Raw genomic sequence first — 21,460 nt, forward strand, 5'->3', positions numbered from 1 at the left:
CCTTTGCCTTTCTAGGTAGTTTTGGGAGTTTGGAAGGTGCTGTTGAAGGAGCCTTGGTGATTCCTAATGGTTCCTGCTTGGCAACCTCCATCATTTTTTTCCTTCTACAGTGCAGATATAAACTATTCTTTGTGTTTCTGGTTGCCACATCACTTTGTGTGAAAAATTACCTCAATCTATCTGAATAAACTAATGCACTATTCATCAGTACATCTTGCAAGATATGGTTCGGCCAATTCTCATAATCACTGTCAAATCTTCCTTGAAAACTTTTTTTTGTCTTCTTGAATTTTAGGCATATGCATCCATATATCCCTGATCTTTTCACAGTAAGGCATGCTTGCTATTTTGGATCAAGTGCAAATATTTGATGTTGTGCTTCCAATATCTCTATCCAGATCTCACCTTATTGCGAGCAGTCATGATCCTACACTGCCCTTGAACATCACAACTTATTTCCCTCAAGTCCAAAATCCATTCATTGATCATTATTTTCTGATTTGTCTGTGTTGCACCTTATCAGCTGACTTTGAAAATTCATAAGCATCACTTGTTGTATTTCCTTTATCAATTTATTGCATTCTTTCCTCAAGTATTTCTTTCAGATTTGCTGCACATGGCATTCATTTCACAAATCCGTGTTGGCTCCTTTAAATTAAACTGTGTTTTACTGAGCATTACCCTGTATTGTGACCATTCATTGCTTTGCTTCTACTGATGTTAGCATGACTGGTCAATTGTTACTTTTTTCCTTTCCTCTTTCAGTCTCATATTTAATGATGTTTGAAAACTATAAGTAAGAGCATCTGCTATTTCCTCTCTGAATTCCCTCAATATTCTAGGACGCATGCCATGTTGCCTTTCCACTTTCAGCTCCACCAACCTTTTAGTACTACAACTTCTTTATGTATTCTTCTCCTATCTAAATGCACTATCTGGGTCACAAGACATAGGAGCAGAATTAGGCTACTTGGCCCATCGAGTCTGCTCCGCCATTCAGTCATGGCTGATATTTTTCTTATCCCCATTCTTCTGCTTTTTCCCCAGAACCCGTAATCCCCTTATTAATCAAGAGCCTATTTATCTCTGTCTTAAAGACACACAATGACCTGGCCTGCACAGCCTTCTGCAGCAAAGAGTTCCACAGAAGCACCACTCTCTGGCTGAAAAAATTCCTCCTCATCTCTGTTTTAAAGGATCACCCTTTTACCCTGAGGTTGTGCCTTCTGGTTCCAGTTTTTCCTACTAGTAGAAATATCCTCTCCACATTCACTCTATCCAGGCCTCGCAGTATCCTGTAAGTTTCAATAAGATCCCTCCCTCATCCTTCTAAACTCCAACGAGTACAAACCCAGAGTCAACCGTTCCTCATACAACAAGCTGTTCATCCCAGGGATCATTCTTGTGAACCTCTTCTAGACCCTTTCCAAGACTAAAACGGTTGTGCCTTTGCAATTCCATCGTCACTATGAAATTGTTCTATGAAATTGACTAATTTAGTATGTCCACTAGTTCTTCATACTTTTTGAGAAGATTTCTTAATCCCTAATTAATCTTGCCCTTCATTTTGACATCCATTCAAAAACTTTAAATGGTCTCACCTTTTTCATCAACTCTATATTATCCTTATTTTACACCTTTTTTCCCTACACTAGCCCTTCTTAATATTTAAATGGAGGAATTTTTAGCTCACAGTTCTGTTCGAGACTATAACACATCTCTGCTAATGCTATTATATCATATCCCACATTACCACTTGTACCATTTGTATTCAGAAAACTTTGTGCATGTATATGCATAAAATTGAAGCTGCCTTCTGTCATAATTAAATCAAAAATAACCAAATACTGACAAGAGCTACACCCTCCAGAAATTCAGGTTTCCAATAAACATAAGCAAATTGATTTATGTGCTGTTTTTACAGTTGGATCAATTGCTTCTTAATTTGCATTCTACTAAACATAATCGTAATCAGATTATTTTACTATTCCTGCAGCACAATCTGCAATCATAAAAATGCTTCCTTATTTGAGCGCTGTTTTAAAAATGTATTTTAAAATTCATTTTAAAACTATTAGAAAGGTTTTCTTTTGTTATCCAACAGTAAAAGGCTGTAGTTTCCTCTGTTTCAATTTACTGAGAAAATAGATGCAATCATAAATAGCGAGCTGAATTTAATGGTTCCCCAATGGCAAGAAGGGGCACGTTAAATCCAGCTGATGATCTGCCCACTATCTGCCTGCCTATCTGTGCTCTCACTGCAATTGTATCATTTGCAGGGTGACATTGACCATTTGAGGCCCTTAAGTGGGCAATTCCCATTGCCACAGAGCTTTATCTGGTGGTGGGAGAGGCCTGCATCAAGCAACCAGCCCAGAAGCTTTCCGGGTTTCCATACATCGGTTGATGGTGGGGGGGCCTCCTTCATGGACCCAATGTGTTCAAAGGAGGGTTCCCCAAAGTGGAATGAGATATTCTCAACTTCCCTCCCCATCGACAGCATCTGAGGCAGGCCTTCCTGACCCCTAGAAGGTGGAGATCCTAAATATTAATAGTCAATTCGCCATTAAGTTTGCTGGATCAAGCCCCCTCTGCAACCACTCTCAACAAAGAGGAACTGTAGTACTCTGTTAAAACCATTTCACTTTTTCTAATATTCTACTTCGTACCAAAGATAGCAAATAGAGAAAAAAAACATGCATTAACATTAATATAGTAATTATTCCCATATTTCATTTCAGGGTATATTTTATCTATATTTTAATTAGATATGCTGCAGATACAAGGCTCAAAGCCAAGGAGAACATCAAGGTTGCTAAAGGAGAAATGGTATAAATGACGAAATAGTGGTTAGGTGCTGCCAAACTTGGCTTTTAAAAGTCTATAGGAGAATTTGAAGACTGAGGGAGGTAAGGAGTTTTGCAATTTTAAGCTTATATTAAAGGAATGAGTTCAAGTAGGAGATTATGCAAATAATAGAAATGGAAGGGAGGAATCTCAGTGGCTGCAATAACCATAAAGGAACATATTGTAACAGAGAGAAGGCTGGAAAATTTGTGATGGGGACAAAGAAAAGCGTAATTGCTTTTCAATTAACTAAATGACATTTGATATTATTATAGTCAAAAAAAGGCATACGTACATCAGTTATAGAATTGTATATTAATGACAGAAAATGTTGGAATTACTCAGCAGGCCAGGCAGCATCTGTGGAGGGAGAAACAAAGGTCGTCAAACTGAATCATTATTCTCTTTCCCTTACTATCAATGAGTCCAACATGTTTATCCTCATTTTAGATTTCTAGAAATCTCAGTATTCTGCTTTTAATATTTCTAAAATCTGATGCACAATCAGCTTGCATTACCCAACTCTTGATTTTTAAAGATATTTCATTATTAGCTAAGCATTGAAATATCAAATTTCAATGCCTCACAGATTTGGCAATATTTTACTTTGATTTTAGCCTTCCTTCCATTGTGACTGGGTGGGGACAATGCCCCTTTCGCTGACTGTTTTCTCTATGTCACCTGAATGTTGGTTGGCAACAAGGCTGAGATTAGTAATTCAATAATCCAATGTATTATACAACGTCACTTAAGAACATAAGAACATAAGAACATAAGAAATAGGAGCAGGAGTAGGCCATCTAGCCCCTCGAGCCTGCCCCGCCATTCAATAAGATCATGGCTGATCTGTCGTGGCTCAGTTCCACATTCCCGCCCTCTCCCCATAACCCTTAATCCCCTTGCCTATCAAAAACCCATCAACCCGCGTCTTAAAAATATTGAGAGAGGCAGCCTCCACCACTTCAACGGGCAGAGAATTCCGGAGATTCACCACCCTTTGAGTGAAGAAGTTCCTCCTCAACAACCGCCCCCCCTTTATCTTGAGGCTGTGCCCCCTAGTCCTACTGTCCTTTCTGAGCGGGAAGAGTCTCTCCACCTCTATCCTATCCATCCCATTCAACATCTTATACGTCTCAATGAGATCTCCCCTCATTCTTCTAAACTCTAACGAGTACAAGCCTAGTTTATTTCAGCCTCTCCTCATAGCTCAACCCCTTCAACTCTAGCCTAGTAAACCTCCTCTGCACTCCCTCCAAGGCCAAAATATCCTTGCGTAAGTGCGGCGCCCAAAACTGCACACAGTACTCCAGCTGCGGCCTCACCAGGGCCCTATACAGCTGCAGCAAGACCTCCCTACTTTTATATTCAATCCCCCTCGCTATGAAGGCCAGCATCCATTCGCCTTCCTGACCACCTGCTGCACCTGCTCCCTTCTTGAAAAAATATTTGCGAATTGACAAATCCATGATTTAGTGGTGTGCCACTGTCACTTGTTTTCTAAATATGTATGGAATATAGATATTTGCTGAAACAAATAAACTGAAAACATATATTTTAGAGGTATTAAAAATTGATCAAGTTGTGCACTTGACACTATGGAAATAGGTTAAGGTTAGCACCTTTATCATTCACAGCATTGCAAATAAAGGATACCTTCAATACGACATTGTTGTTATTTGTCATTTCATTGTTGGAACGAAACGAGCTAATAATTATGCAAAAACGGATTTAGAATAAAGGATGGTTGTCAGGTGCAGTTTCAAGTAAGCCAGTTATATAATACAGACAACGGAAATGGGGTTAAGGTTCTAAAAGGGATTTTTCAAATTTTTTTATTGTTGGGATGGAGTATGTCTTCAAACTCCTGGAACAAATCGAGAAGACAGCAGCCAGATGCACTGTCTCTGGCCTTTCCATTTGGAAATAAATGTCAGCAAAAATGCATCAATTTTTTCAAGATCATCAAATGGCGGTGATTATTCTTTGCAATTCTGAAAACTGTAAAAGGATTAAATACAGTTTTAAATCTATCATCCATTTCTTTAATGAAAAGCCATAAATTCAGACGGTATTTCTATTTAGGGCATTGTTTGAATACAAGAATTTCTTCCCTGTATACTGTAGGTACAACCAGGGCGCTTAGCAGCAATGCACTTATGATTATATATTATACATCAGAAATAATTTGCCACATAATGGAGCGAAGACCCCCAAGATCACCAAATAATAGCTTGTCAGACTGTCAAGTGATTGGAACACAAATACATTTACCTCAGTGCAAAGTACCACTAAAGTATAGCAGCTGATTTTTTTTAAAAGTTCATTCAATAGAAATTTGAAAGAAATTTAACAAAAAGGAAACTGTGACAATAAAACCATTTAATAACTGGAATGATCTTCAAAACATGCTTAGAAACATCCAATAATTAGGAAATTTCCTTTTCTCGTTATAGTAATTGATGTTGGACAGATGATGAAGGTAAAAGAAAAGTGTGAAGTAATTATTTTTAACATAGGGGGATTTGGTTGGTTACAATTAAACCAACTGATGTCAATACTCTTCTTTCACAAAGTAATTTTTTTGCGAACTGTGTTCACAAAGAAAGCTATGTACCCACTATAATTATTAATTATGAGAATTTGAAGAAATGTAGGTCAATTCTGAAGTATCAGGCTCTACTTATTATTACTCACTTAACAACAAATTATAGATTAGACATTTTTCATAAAGCCACCTTGCAATTGGCAGTAGCACAGTCGCTATCTATCAGTATAGGGTTTATCATAGTCTGCTGTGAGTGAGTGTAGTTGGATATATGTCTTGCAAGAGTCATCTTAACATTGCACTGTGTTTTGTTGCATGCAGTGCACTAAGAACAATACTGAAAGACAGAACTTAAGGATTCTGCAGTGCTTTTAATGCCTCAGAGAGTCCCAAAGCACTTTCAATCCAATTCTCTTCCCACACCTAGTGGTGCACTAAGGCAGACTTTCATCTGTTTCCAAAGCTAGTTATTCCTGGAATAGGTTGCTAGTCTGCTGCTGGAGTCTTATGGCTTGAGATGCACCGCTCCACATCAAGAGTGGCTGACCAGGAGTCTCACCTGCTCTTACCATCTGCCGTTGGCATGTTGAAATGATTTTGCGGGTTAATATTCAACCTGTTTGGCAGCATTATGAACGCTCCTTCCCTGGCCATCAAATCCAGGCGTAGGACTCAAACCCAGAGCTTCTGGCTCAGAGGTAGGGATGCTACCCATTGCGCCACAAGACCTCCTCCAAAGCACTTCACATAATTAATTATTTTTTCAGGAAAACTTAAAGATTGCAGTGTTCATTCTGTTCCTAGAGATGTCTCGGAGTGCTCAAAGGTGGGGGAAGCAAAAAAAAGGGGCTGTCAGTCACACAGTTGTTGGGAAGGAGCTTTTGAAAGGAAGGAGGATAAGTCAGAAATGTTGATGGAGGCAGTCACTGTGGGCAGGATTACCATTGCTTGAGTGGTCATTTGACGAATGGTATTGCCGAGATTAGATTTCCTACTGGAGCACCAGATTTTTGGAATAGAATATTTCAGCTTTTATAATCTCCACTGAACTTAATTTCTGAACTAACTGTGGCACTTTGGAAGGAAATAAGAGAGGAAAGCATGCCTTCGCTATTTGTTTACATCTTCCAATACCTGGCTTATGATGGCTTATTGTTGAAGTCTAGGCAGAAGGCAGGCTTAGTCATAGCAAGGCATGGTGATCAAACGGATTCGGGGAGAAAAACACTTAACGATACTGTTTAATTATTATCTAACTCTTTTAAATGAATTGTTGAGTGTACTTTATCTTGAAGAATTGAACTGAAATTGTGTTTGTTTCTCATTCATTCCTCCCTGCGTTTAGGTGCTAGAGAACTATAAGGATAAATTTCTGCCTGTGACTGACCCAATGTATGAGACCACTCAGTTTGTTTTCAATCAGCTGGTTGAAAAAAACAAAGATATCCCAGGAGTTTCTGAAACAAAGTGGAGTATTAACGTTGTTGAAGATCCAGAGATAAATGCTTTTGTCATGCCGGTAAGAAAGAAATCCTGAAAAAGCTTCAGGCTAAAAATGTAAACATTTAATATACCACATTAGCAGTTTTACTGGGGACTTTGACTGTATCAGAGTTATATTATGTAATTCAGTTATGAATTCTGCATTACAATTGAAAAATAATTTCCTTATTATATCCTCCTGTGGTTTACTTGATAGTATTACTCTGCAGTTATTAGGTCATTACAATGTTTAATCAGTGAAATGTCTCCAACATTTCAGCTTTTGTTAAGTGTTCAACTTAATCAGTTCCATATTCCACTTAATTTGGAATCCCTACAAAGCTATGCTCTATGCTGATTTATACACTCAATCAAGACAATAATAAGTGCCAATTAGAATTTTGTACTAAAATATTGCTGAAAAATATATTTAATCAACTCCTTCTGGTGACAGTAATTGTAAATTTTAACAGTTACCATTAATTATCTATAAATGCAGGGAGTACAATGCCCCAGTGGACAGGTCCACATCATTAAGAAGGGGGTAGAGTTTCATTATCAGTCTCTCCTGTATTGGCATGTTCCCAATCCCAGCTTGTTGGGCCTTTTCTTGCAGCATGTGCATCACTTAACATAGGTGAAGATTAACATAGGTGAAGGAAAGAGAGTTTCCTTGAACTAGAACCTAATTTACTCTCGAAAACAGTATATAAAATTTAGGAATTCAGGATGTTATTTGGATCAAATGTACAAGATTGCAAAGTTCTATCTCAAGTTAAATGTAATTATAGTATTACAACAATCAAAATCTTGTTACACAAAGAAAATAAACCTCAACATCCGAAGTATATTTCCAATCTGTAAAACTAACCTAAATATGAAATTGATTGCTCACTGGATACAGGTCAGTGACCCATTTCCTGTGTTTGTAGGACATGATTGGCTGGGAGAATTGGGAATTAATATATATGATAGCTAAAAATAGAACAACTAATGATTATGCTGCCAAAATCATTTAACAACTGTGCAAGCTCCAATTGACATTCAGTACTCAAAAGGATTGATCTGCACCATTTCATTTCAGTCATGTGCGCCGGTGGCAAAACACTTGCTTTGGCTGTTTTTCTTTGTGCTTACGGTTGTGTTTCTTGACTATTGATTGCTACCATAGCCTGACCACATTTACTAGATGGGATGGACAGATTCTGTGTGACACGCACTGATTTCAAACTGACTCACTATTGGTGGAATTGAGAATTCACTGCCCTAAAAATATTTTGATCCTGAAAAAAGATTATTTTAAAAATTAAATGAAGAAAATTATTCACCATTAAAAATAAATTAATCTGTACCTGATGCACGTGGTTGCATTGTTAACTGGTTGGGACAGGTTTTCTGGTCTTCAGTTGACATGTCTTGTCTATACACCTGATGTATGTTAATTTTACAGAATTTAAATGCTAGTTTGTACAGCCAGCAGAGGAATCCTAGGAGGATTGAAGGAAGGAAGCCTGTGCAGGTGTTCATTGCACATGGTTGTGCATAAGTCTGATGAACACAAAGAACAATACTTTACAAAAAAATATTTTTTCTGCAAATTTGGCAGCTGTCTTTTTTCTCCCACTGCAGCTCAACTTCCTTGCATAAAGCTAGAAGATCATCACTTCCAATTAAATTCAGACTGAGCAGGAGGATATCTCTGTGACAAGCAGAGGTCCTATTTTGCAGTTGATGTGCATCATTAGGAAATTCAGGCCAATAGTTTCTATCCTTTCTTTCCTTCAAACCTACCAAATAACGTCATGAAATATAAGGCACCTTGAGGGGAATTGCTTGATAGAGCAGACGCAGCACGGTTTTGTTAAGGGGAAGTCGTGTCTGACGAATTTATTGGAGTTCTATGAGGATGTGTCTAGGGCGGTGGATAGAGGAGAGCCGGTGGATGTGGTCTTTCTGGATTTTCAGAAGGCGTTTGACAAGGTACCTCACAAGAGGTTATTGCAGAAGGTAAGGGGGCATGGAGTTGGGGGTAGGGTGTTAGCGTGGATAGAGGATTGGTTGTCAAATAGGAGGCAGAGAGTGGGGGTTAATGGGTGCTATTCGGATTGGCGGTTGGTGACTAGTGGAGTGCCCCAGGGGTTGGTGCTGGGGCCTCAGCTATTTACCATTTATATAGATGATCTGGAGGAGGGAACCGAGTGTATGGTGTCGAAATTTGCTGATGACACCAAGATTGGTGGAACGGCAAATTGCATGGAGGGTGTGGAGAGTCTGCAGAAGGATCTAGATAGGCTGGGCGAATGGGCCAGGAACTGGCAAATGGAATTTAATGTTGGCAAGTGCTAGGTGGTCCACTTTGGTAGGAATAATGGTAGGAAGGACTATTACTTACGTGGTGAAAAACTGCAGCAGGCGACGGTGCAGATGGACCTCGGGGTCCTTGTGCATGAGTCGTAAAAACCCAGCCGGCAGGTGCAGCAGGTGATCAGGAAGGCTAATGGGATGCTGGCCTTCATAGCGAGGGGGATTGAATATAAAAGTAGGGAGGTCTTGCTGCAGCTGTATAGGGCATTGGTGAGGCCGCAGCTGGAGTACTGTGTGCAGTTTTGGGCGCCGTACTTGCGCAAGGATATTTTGGCCTTGGAGGGAGTGCAGAGGAGGTTTACTAGGCTGATACTGGAGTTGAAGGGGTTGAGCTATGAGGACAGGCTGAATAAACTAGGCTTGTACTCGTTAGAGTTTAGAAGAATAGGGGGAGATCTCATTGAGACGTATAAGATGATGAATGGGATGGATAGGATAGAGGTGGAGAGACTCTTCCTGCTCAGAAAGGACAGTAGGACTAGGGGGCACGGCCTCAAGATAAAGGGGGGGCAGTTTAGAACGGAGTTGAGGAGGAACTTCTTCACTCAAAGGGCGGTGAATTTCTGGAATTCTCCGCCCTTTGAGGTGGTGGAGGCTGCCTCGCTAAATATTTTTAAGACGCGGGTTGATGGGTTTTTGATAAGCGAGGGGATTAAGGGTTATGGGGAGAGGGCGGGAATGTGGAACTGAGCCACGACAGATCAGCCATGATCTTATTGAATGGCGGGGCAGGCTCGAAGGGCTCCTATTTCTTATGTTCTTAAGTGATATTGCATAGCGCATGACTGTGCTCCAATCAGAAACATACCTTTGGCCCAGTTCTTAGGTGTGAGGTTGGCATTCTGACCTGTGATTGCTGATTTTGATTGAAGTGGGCAGCATGCAAATTTGGTGTGCCCACCTCATCTGCATGATTATAGCATGTAACCAATTGGGTCCAAGAATTTAGCAATGCACCTAACCAGCCCATCTGTTGGACTGTGGGAAGAAACTGGAGCACCCAGAGGAAACCCATGCAGACATAGGGAGAACATGCAGACTTCGCACAGACAGTGACCCAAGTCGGGAATCAATTCCAGGTCCCTGGCACTGTGAGGCAGCAGTTCTAACCACTGTGGCACCATGCTACCCCCCCATCTCTGTGCTCAGTAGGAGGCCAATCAGCATTTTGCAGCTGCCACATAGAGCAGCCAATTTCTTCTTCTGAAAGGCAGGCTGTCACTTTTGAAAGAGAACTGTACAGAATAATAATGGTGGAATGTGAATGCTGGAAAATTGACTATCAACACCAGAGAGTTCTCAATTGTGATGGATGCAAGGTTGGAAGCATTAGTGGTGACCTGGGCAGGAGAAGTGATACCTTTGTTCTGTTGAGGACCAGGAGGCCCCATAGATGACTTTCAGAAGATGAGTGGTTGTTAGGGAAATAAATTCCCACCATCTGTGCCCCAGGATCTTACAGCATTGCATGGGTGGTCAAGGTCAGTTAATTCAGCTTCACATAACATCTCCTACCCACCACCCCACCAGTTTCCCACTCTGCTCAATACACCATATCACCTTCACTTGTCCACCAGTAGGCCCTGGCACAAGGGCACATATCTAATAACCAGAAACTCCATCTCATCTCAGACATCTAACAATGTTACTGAACTCACTAGCACCTCTCACCTCCTGCAGTTACTTTCAGCCATTCAGTTAAGGCAGGAACATCACCCAAATACAGGGAATTGCCACACAATCTCTGCCAAGGACAAGGAGACACATAATAAAAGGGAACAGAGTAGAATTGATGGGGAGACGAGTACTCCTTCATCTTCTATGGAGGGAGTATTTTTCAGCATCATTTAAAAAAAATCATTCATTCATGGGAAGTGGGCATCACTTGCTGGCCAGCATTTATTGCCCATCTATAGTTGTCCTTGAACTGAGTGGCATGCTAGGCCATTTCAAAGGGCAGTGCAGTGGCTCTGGAACCACATCTAGGCCAGACTAGGTAAGGACAACAGATTTCCTTCCCTAAGGGACATTAATAAACCAGATGGGTTTTTCTGACGATCAACAATAGTTTCATGATCGTTAGTAGATCCTTAATTCCAAATGTTTTTTATTGAATTCAAATCCCAGTATCTGCCATGGCAGGATTTGAACCCGGGTTCATTAGCTGAGTTTCTGAATTAATAGTCTCACAATAATGTCATTAGGCCATTGTCTCCCGTCGTGGTTCCAGTGGTGATAGAGCCTGTGTCCACCATGTCTCAGTGAACATGAAGAATGGTTGCAATTTGCTGCCTTATATTTGTCCTCCAATTACATCTCATCCTGCTAATTGACATGACAAACAAGCTGCAGGTGGTGTCACCCACCCAACCCCATTTCCTAAGAATAATCATCCCTTCTGATTTGAGACCCCCAAGAACCACTGCCTACCCATGGAGGAAGAACACCAATGAAGAGGTCCTGATCCTTGAACTTACTCTCATGCCCACCAGCTCCAAAAATGCCATTGCATTTACTTTAGTGGCTGCTGTAGAGTTGACATCAGCATGTGGTGAGTCATACAGGCATGACTGGACACCAACCAGGCCTTGGGTAAAGAACGATTCATTTGCCAGTTTCCTAAAGGGCAAGCTTGCAGGCTGCAAAGAACTCAGTTGAGGACTTCATCAGGGTGATATACAGGAGAGCATGAATGGATGCACTGGCTGGCCTGCTGAAAAGCATCCTGTCATGATCAAAGAGCATGTAGGAGTGCAGCTCCAAGTTGGCAGAGGGTGTGTCCCAGGGTTTCACCTCCACAGCCTCTGCTCCATCTTGCCCATTGTCCTGTAGACCCAGAGCCAATGACACGGCTGCCCTGCACCCACTGCCCTTTACTTATACAGCTTTTATGTGGACAGATCACCACATCCACTGTCCTCCCTGTCAGGATGCAGTAACATTATCTGGCAAATCCAGGAACTCACCACAGCACCACCAAAAACGCTCGAGTACTTTTGGACACCTTGCGATAACCAAAATTCTGAAAAAGTACCTTGCCTGCAATTTGAGTGACTAGCCCTTTATGGAATGCTAGGACTGGACTCACCTTGGATCTCTGAACCTGTTGTTTGCAGTGGTCCAGATAAGGTAGCCGGGTTGATGTGTGACATCAGGATAGTGCTGCTTCACAGGCTGACGATGCCTATGTGGGTCTTGCTTTGAAGAAATTGAGTTGGCAGTGACCAGCAGTGCTATGCACCACACCAAAGTGGCACTGGGACTCTGAATTACCACTTCAGATGTTGCTATGGAAATTAATTTTGCACCCCTTGGTTTTAGGATGATATCACAACTGTAGAATTTCTACTGTGTACCTTAAAGTGTGCCTTTTTTTTGAAATTCACTCCACCATTTGTTACCTTGTGGGCTGGTTAATTTTCCCCATTTCCTTTCCCACACTCCCAACCACTGATTGTGTTCCATAAGATGAGTCAGTCCTGGGCATTGTGCAGAGATGAGCAACAATTTATCATGAAAGAATTTGAACCAAACTGATGGCTAGTTTATTTCATCTCCAGTAACAAGGAAATTTCAAACCCTCTAGATTATGATGATACACCATATAACTTCTAATCTTCGAAACAGCTTGAACATAGCTAAAATTTAGTGGATTATTGTTAGTTAAAATATTGAGAGGCTCATTTAACATTAATTTAAATTGTCAGTTGTTAGTGCCTTCCATCACTAATTGATGTTGTATGCCTTTCTAATTGAATTATTTTCCTTTTCTCATAGAATGGACAGGTATTTGTTTTGACTGGGCTGTTCAAAGCAGTAGCAGACACTAATCAACTGGCATGCATTCTAGGTCATGAGATGGCTCATTGTCTCCTTGCACATGGGGTGAGTGCAACTTACTGCTGTCAATTGTTTGAATCGTAGTGTATTCACAAATTAACTAAGACCTTAGCCAAAGGAAACATCAATTTTACCATTAGAATGGGGCATCTTATATATTCTAGTGAAATAAACTTAACACCTGGAAAAATTATTGGTCAGACATGATTTGGGCTTCATTCAATATTCAAATCTAGTAGCATCTGGAAAAACATTTGGCGTTGCTGTAGTAAGAGGGTTTGGCTCACAGCAGTATTATAATCAACATTTGAGTTACTGGTTTACATTACTTATACACATAACGGTGCACCAAGCAGTATCACCTCAGTAATGGTACTTATAATAAGAGAAGAACAAAATCTAACTAGGAAAGTATTTCTGTAGTTCTTGATCAATTTTAAACAAACTAAAGATAGCCTTGCATATTGTGATAAGTAGCATCTATTTTCAGCTTTTTGTCAAACTGTCCAATTTGACCCTGAGCTGCATTTCTGATCCCATAATTTCTACATCACCAGGGCTATCTACTTTCACTTCTTTAATACTATTTGTATCAATCTGCTATTCAGCTCAGTTTCTCTGCGGCCAAAACATTTGCAGCCTCTAAACTAGACTATTCCAATGCTCCCCTCCTGGCTGGCTTCCCACCTTGCATACACGGTATACTTGAGCTTATCTAAAACTCTGCAGCCTGTATCCTTATTCATACCAATTTACCAGCCCTCAAGCAGGTTGATCTACGTTGGCTGCTGGCCTGCAAATGCCTCGATTTGAAAATGCTGATGCTTGTTTTCAAACTCACCCCTCCCTATCCCCAAACCCTCAGAGATCTGATGTCCGAGTTGATTTTCACCTCACCACCTTATCATCAGCTGCTTTGGCCCTAAGTTCTGAACTACCCTCCTTAAAACTCTCTGCCTCTACCTCTACTTTAAGAAACTTTTAAACCTACATCTTCAACCAAGCTTTTAGTTACCTGTCTAAATATCACAACTCTGGCTTGGTGTTAAGTCTTGCTTGATTCACGTTCCTGTGAAGGGCTTTGGGATATATTACAATGTTAAAGACACTACGGGTGAGATTTTCTGACCGTTCACACCTGCGGGATTCTCTGGTCTTGCTTCAGTGAATGGAGTGCCAAATTCGCCGTCCTTGCTGGTAGTGATGAGGGGCATGAATGGCTGGAAAATTCTGACCTATATAAATGCCTGCTGCAGTGTTCCAATGAAGCTCGATGCAAACTTCAGGAAAAGCACCTCACCTTTTGTTTGCGCACTTTGCGGCCTTCCGGACTCAACATTGAGTTCATCAATTTCAGACTGTAAACTCTTGTCTCCCATTTTGTTTCAGTTTCTTCACATGTTTCAGTTTTTCTCCTCTTTGTTTCAGATAGTATCACAGCTGCTTCAGGATTATCTTTTGTTTCTTATCTTGCCGGATTACCATTCTGTTTGGCCCCGTAGGGCTATCACTTCTATCATTAAACCTGTGCAGCCCTCCATCCTGCCGTGTCCTTGTCCCATCCACCCCTTGCTCAAAACTTCTTATAACTCTCACTTTACCCAGCTGTGATGAAAGCTTATTCACATGAAATATTAATTCTGTCCTACAGATACTGCCTGACCTGCATTACAAGCATTTTCTATTTTTATACTATACAAATGCAACTTGTTAGGCGGTAAGCTTAAAAATGAAGCAAATTTATTAAAATTTACATTGCCTGTTGTAGCTTCCACAAAATTCTGTGTATTAAAGTTGCCACACTGATCAAAATTTTGGTGAAGGCTAATTCTTATAACAACCAGAAACTGGACTCCTGCAGACTTTCAGTTGAGGTTTTTTAATGGCATACCAGTCAACTTTTATTGATTACCTAGTTTTGTTCTTCCCCACAAGTGGAAATATTCTGTGACCACTTTATGAAAACCTTTCATAATTATAGAGACCTCTGATCACCACTTCATCTTCTCTTTTCAAGAGAAGAAGGTACCCAGTCTACTCAAACTTTCCTGGTAAGTATAACCTTACAGTTAGGTTTCATCCTTGTAAGTCTTTTTGCACCCTTTCCAGTATTACTATATCCTTTTTATAATATTGCAACCAAAACTGCACACACTACTCCAAGGTTAAACTAAGGTTCAATACAAATTTAATATAATTTCTCTACCTTCCAGGGCTCAATAAGGCCGTAAAGAAAATCCAAACCAAACACTAGTTCCTCTAGTGTTTGGTTTGCATTTTCTTTATGGCCTTATTGACTTGCATCACAGCTTTTAGTGATTTGTGTATTTGCGCTTCCAGATCCATTTGTTCCTCTATCGCGTTTGGATTCCTATTTTCTAAGTAATGTGTAATCCTTATTTTTCTTAATAAAATATAATATCTCATGCTTAGTTAGATTGAAAAGAACGTTCCAATTACATGCCCATTTTGTTAATGTTTGTATTATTTATTAATATCTTGTAATGTATTTTGGCCCATCTTGGTGTCAACTATCCCTCCCAATTTAGTGTTGTCTATAAATTTAGAAATTGTGTTTTTGATTCCAATTTCTAAACCATTGATATAACTTGTAAACAATAATGGTCCCCTTATTGATCCAAAAGAGACCCCACTTTCTACCTTTGCGCTGTTAATTGCTATCATTTACCCCCTACCTTCTTTGCTTTCTATCTTGTAGCTAGTCAGCTATCCATTCTGTTAATTGCCCCCTGCATGTTCTGACCTTATTCGTTAGTCTATTATGTGGTACCTTATTAAGGGCCTTTTGGAAAGTTGGATACATTACACCAGCTGCAGTAAGTCAGTTACCTCCACAAAGAAATCAGTGAGGTTGGTCAAGCATGGTTTTCCCTTTTGATATCCATGTTGAGTGTTCTATGGTTTCTAAGTGGTCTTCTATTTTCTTCTTTTGCAGGAATTTTATTATTTTCCGTACTAGCAATGTTAAGTGACTAGTCCATAGTTAGCTGGACAAGTTCTATCTCCCTTCTCAAATTAAAGTATAATGTTAGCTCCCCACCTGACTCACTATCCCACAGTCCTATTTCCATCTCGATCTTCATATTTTTATTTGTGCCTTTGGAATGTTTTACTATCTTGTCTTATATTCTTTAATTTAGTTTTATAATTCCTGTTTTGCTTCCTAGTTTATTTTTTACTTCATTCCATCCCCTCCTATTCTTCCTTGTCATGCTCTTCCCCTGCTGTCCATGCATATAATTTATATCTCTTTGCTTACTGTCTGTTTTTGCCAAATCTCTTTATTTATCCCTGGAGTCTCATTGGTTTTTAAGTTTTTGTTTTTAGCAGAATGTATTCTCCTGTGCTTTGTTAAACACTTTATAATATTTCCATTGCTGTTCTACATCAAAAACAAGAGGGCAAAGATTTAAAGTGATTTGCAGAAGAAGCAAATGTGATGTGAAAAAAAACCTTTTCACACAATGAGTGGTTCAAATCTGGAATGCACTGCCTGGAAGTGTGGTAGAGGCAGGTTCGATTGAGGCACTCAACGAGGGCTTTAGATTATTATTTGAGTAGAAACAATATGGGGAAAATGCATCTGATTGTGGCCTCAATTCCACTCTCCTTCCTACTTCATACATCCTTTGACTCCCTTGTCAATTAGGAATCTATCTAACTCAGTCTCAAAAATATTCAATGATCCTGCCTCCACCATTCTTTGTGGAAGTGATCTACAGATTCGTGACCCTTTGAGAGAAAAAAAATTTCATCTTTGTCTTAAATGGGAGACTCCGTAGATTTTAAACTCTCAGAAGGAGAAACTCCCTTTCAATATTCACCTCATGAATTCCCCTCAGCAACTTACATGGTTTAATATCTCATTTTTCTAAATTCCAATAGATACAGACTCAAACTGTAATTCTTCAAGTTCTAATCTCAACCCCTTAAAATCAACCTTTCTGCAGTCTATTAACCTGAGGTTTGTCATGTTAATTCTCAGTTATTATTTTAAACCATGTATTATGGTCAGTATTGCGTAGATGCTCTCTACTTTTACTGGTCTGTTCTAGTTCATCCCCCTTTACCAGATCCAGCAGTGAATCCTGTCCTGTTAGACTTTTTGCAGACTAGCTTAGAAAGGAGTCCCATATTGCACATGTTCTAGCCAACTTATTTTAATGTAGTTGAAATTTTCTATCAATATTATTATATGCTTTTTCATTTGTTTGCCTATTTCTTTGTTCACCTCTATTTTCAGTACTTGCTGTTTTGTAGACTACCATCGTATGATTAATTTTTTTTATCTTTTATCTCTCTTCATATGGATTCGATTTCTGTCTTACTAATGTCTGTCACTTTTTCCATAACCAATATCTTATCTGTAATAAATACAACTAATCCAGCTTACCTTTTGCCCCTCTCTATCTTTTCTAAATACGTTATAGCCTGCAATGTTTAATTCTAAGGCCCATTTTTTCTGTAGTCTTATCACAGCAATCCCAACTCTGCCTGGTTCCTCCCAGTTATTGTCTCCAGTTTGCCTGCTTGTTACAAACACTGCATCTGTTGATTTGCATACAGTTTAAATCATTTTAGTATTAATTCCTTTCTGTTTCTTTTAATTATATTTTTACACTCCTGTTTTATTAAAATTTATACCTTGGCTATTTATGTGCTCCTTTAGCAGTCTGTCCCATGCTCTCCTTTCTGTTTCATTTATATTTAAGCTTGCTTCATTTCTTGAAGACCCTTCCTTCTCCTTACTAGTTTAAAATATTTCCCCTATTTATCATTTTTGGAATGACACTGATCACACTGCAGTTCAGGTGGAACCTGTCATGTTGTGTAACATTGTCATCTGAGGCTAAGCTGGTAGCCTTGTTCCTGAGTCACAAGCATCTTGGTTCATATTTTGATTCACATTTGACACAAAGCATTATCTCCTTTTCTCTGTCCACGGGTGCTGCCAAACCTGCCAAGTTTGTTCACCACTTACAATTTAAAGATACTTTGTTGCCTATAAAGCACATTGGAACCATCTCTATTTTAGCTTCAAATTAACTGCTAATTTCTACCCACAGAAGCCACTGTTTTGATAAATGTCCCTTTCACCTTTCTAGTGTACTGTTTCCATTTTTAAAGATCTGTCTTTGATTACTCTTGTCACAATTACTAATTTTTCTGCCTATGTTAATTTTAAAAACTGCATCCCCTCCTAAATCTTGTTTCAATCCACTTTTGCCTTTGGCTGTTTATTACCTTATTCTACCTTTGCATTGAATCTAAATATATTCTGGTTAGTGTTTTGCAGTTGTCCTCCTACTCTCATATAGTTTCTCAGTAGTGCTTCGAGCAATGCTTCTTGTTGCAGTGCAGTGGGAACATACAATCCATATTGGTCTTGGTTGCATTCTAAAAAAAGCATTCCTTTATTCCAGTATATCTCAGAATAGTTCAAACCACTCTATGTTATTGCCTGTTTTTCTGTCATGTTAAAAAGAGTAACATTTCAGTTCATTTACTGAAATAAAAGGGAAATCTATTTTACTGTGTAAGATGTTGAAGTATAAAGACTATTTTTGAAGAAGTTGGTTGCAATATCAGTTGTGTACTCAAGGTTTTGTGGTTTGGTTTAGTTAATGACCAGGAAGACCTTGCTACAGCACTATTTTAGGTCCTGGAATCAACACAAGTATAATACAATTAATAGATTTAATTTAATCTTTGATGAGTAGTGAGATTCATTTACATCAGATAGGAGCAGGTCGGTGTTAGTAGACAGTATAATGAGGCAGTGGAAAATCTGGATAATTGGAGTGTGGATAATGAGGTATTACACATGCATAGAACTGACGGTTATAATGATATTTATATGAGTACAATTTGTTTTCAGTGAAATGAATAACCACTAACTTGTCAAGATGCTGGTCATGTGATGTTGTTGAGTTACAGGCAGAACATGCGAGTATAATTCAGCTCCTAGATTTTGTGTCACTTGTTTTCTTGACTCTGATCTGGGCTGTATTCCCACGGGATAGTCTTGCTGCTCTGGGACAGTGGATCCAAGGCAAATTGATTCAGGTGAGAACATTTCCGTGTCTTTTGTGAATTTAGTTTTCTAGATCAGTTTTGAAGTCAGCAAATGGTAGTAAGCAGTAGTAATCTGCAAGAGAGTAGCAATGACATTGTACTGTTGAAAATGATAGTTTGATTAAAACTTGGCATGTCTTTTTTTTTTGCTTCCCCTGTCTCTCCAAGGCATTCAGACCAGCATGACTTTAAGCCTCTGATTCCAATAGTTTGCCAACATCTATTTGCCTTATGTAAAAGTTGAATGAGCAGAGCTTTAATAACCAGAAACATTGCTGACTTTCTTTCTTCTTTATTGGTGCATGGGTACAATTGTAATATCTCTGCTATTATATGGGTTGACACAAGCTTATTCAGCACAAAATGGGGAATCAAGTTGGACCCTTCCAGTTCTACATGCTTGAAGAGTCTGCTGGCTTCTGTATTTTCTCACTGTTGTTCGGGGAACATTGTGTCTTTCGAAAAAGTACTAAGGGTTGAATGGCTTAATAAAATTAACTTTCAGCTGATATCCTCTGACTAACGTGCCAGTATAAAATTACTCAGAGACACACTATAATGTTTTTTAGGATAGGACATACTGTCTTGTTTAAGAGCATATTTTTCACTATTATGTAAGTTTTTGTAATTTTTGTGTGGTAAGGAACATAATATGACCTCTTAACAGTTTAGTAATGTAATTTTCGTGCATCCTTAACACCATTCTCTGATGGTGCCTGTTGGTTCTACCTCTGCCTTGTCTTGCTCCTGCTGCCGCTTCAACACAACCTCATTCATTGTTGGGGATGAATTCCATTTCTGCCCTGTTGGGTCAACCTAGCCTGCATCTTACTTCTGCCTCTGGCCCTTTAAAAATAATTCCATGCCCAAGTGCTAACATTTAAACTTTAAATTATTTTGAGGTAAATTTTACTTATAATGTCCTTCCTACTTTTAGATTCAAGATGGAACTTGTTTGGAAATACCAACATTTTAAATGGCCTCTGTAACTTTAATTATTTCTCCATGCCAGTATTAAATAGAGGATCATGTTGGAAAGTCCTGTACTCAGAGAGAAAGGGATGATGTGCGCATTGAGGCTGCTCTGACAGCGCAAAAGGAGACAGCTTCATGCAGTGCCACCACTAAGACACAAGCAGAATAATGGAGGAGAGGCACTGGATGGGGATAATGTGATTAACCATGCCAAACACTGCAGAGAAGATGAGGAGAGACGCACCATGGCCACAGTCTCAGAGAATGTTACTCATGCCTTTGCTTAGCTGGTAGGGACTGAAAACTGATTGGATGAATGCAAAGCAGATGGAGATGCAGTAGAGATAGGAACTGTCTTAGGAAGCGTGAAGTGGCACCCGAACCAATGGTAACAGTGGCATAGAAGTGAATGAAAAATGGCACAATGACTTGGGGTCAGATAGAAAATTAGCCACTCAGCACTATAAAGTGCATTTTTCCTAAACTACCACTATAAAATGAAACTTGGAGACTCTTTCTATGTGCCTAATCATTTCTCACCTGAAAGGAAATGTGGAAACAACAGAAATAGAAAAAGAAGTTAAACAATCCAGAGACTGAAACCAAAAAGAAAAGAAACACAGGAGTTGGGAGCAGATGTTCCCCTTGGTTGGGAGGTTAATCATGAGGGGGCAAAGTTTTAAGTAAAGGGCAGGAGATTCAAAGGGGATTTGAGAAAAAAGCTTTTTCACTCGGAGGCTGGTGGAATCTGGAGTGTACTGCCAGGGAAGGTGTGGAGGCTGGAAACCTTTACAACCTTTAAAAATTACTTGGATGAACACTTGAAATATCATAACCTTCAAGGATATGGGATAAGTGCAGGAAAATGGGATTAGCATGCTTTTAGTGCTAGATATTGTCAGTGCAAACTCAGTGGACCAAAGGGCCTTTTCTGCGCTGTGTGCCTCCATGACTGGAGGTGATATTATAACAGAAGCCAAAAGGAGACAAAAGAAATATCCAGACAAATACTATACACACAGAGGAGACATGGCACCATCTGATATATTGAGATCTGCCCCATAGGCAATGCACTGCTGATACGTGAAGATTCTTGTGATCTGCCACACTGTGATATTCTGTTCAAACAGTAGAAAACAAAGTCAGTTAAATTTTAAAGAACTTTGATATGGATGATTGAATGATCTCCGCTCTATACTAGCTATCACATTGTGTGGTGATTTTCTTGGTACATTGGTTCTCAGAGTCAGTCCTTGATGGGGTGTGGAAAATTCAAATGCACCAGTTATTGTGATTCCTGATTTTTACCTA

The 21,460-nt window shown here is 39.5% G+C and overlaps 1 protein-coding gene across 3 annotated transcripts in view; it reads left to right on the plus strand.

The window, feature by feature from the left end:
* Window positions 1-21,460, plus strand: part of oma1 (OMA1 zinc metallopeptidase) — a 60,612-nt gene that overhangs the window by 21,501 nt on the left and 17,651 nt on the right. For all 3 annotated transcript variants that reach the window (XM_080195544.1, XM_080195543.1, XM_080195545.1), the window contains exons 4-6: window positions 6,738-6,911; window positions 13,016-13,123; window positions 19,037-19,165. In XM_080195544.1, the coding sequence (XP_080051670.1) occupies window positions 6,738-6,911; window positions 13,016-13,123; window positions 19,037-19,165 (411 nt within the window). The remainder of the gene's footprint in view (window positions 1-6,737; window positions 6,912-13,015; window positions 13,124-19,036; window positions 19,166-21,460) is intronic.

This window comes from Carcharhinus amblyrhynchos, chromosome 9, assembly GCF_965287045.1.
Source record: "Carcharhinus amblyrhynchos chromosome 9, sCarAmb.v2.hapA, whole genome shotgun sequence".
In the NCBI taxonomy this organism is placed as follows: Eukaryota; Metazoa; Chordata; class Chondrichthyes; order Carcharhiniformes; family Carcharhinidae; genus Carcharhinus; species Carcharhinus amblyrhynchos.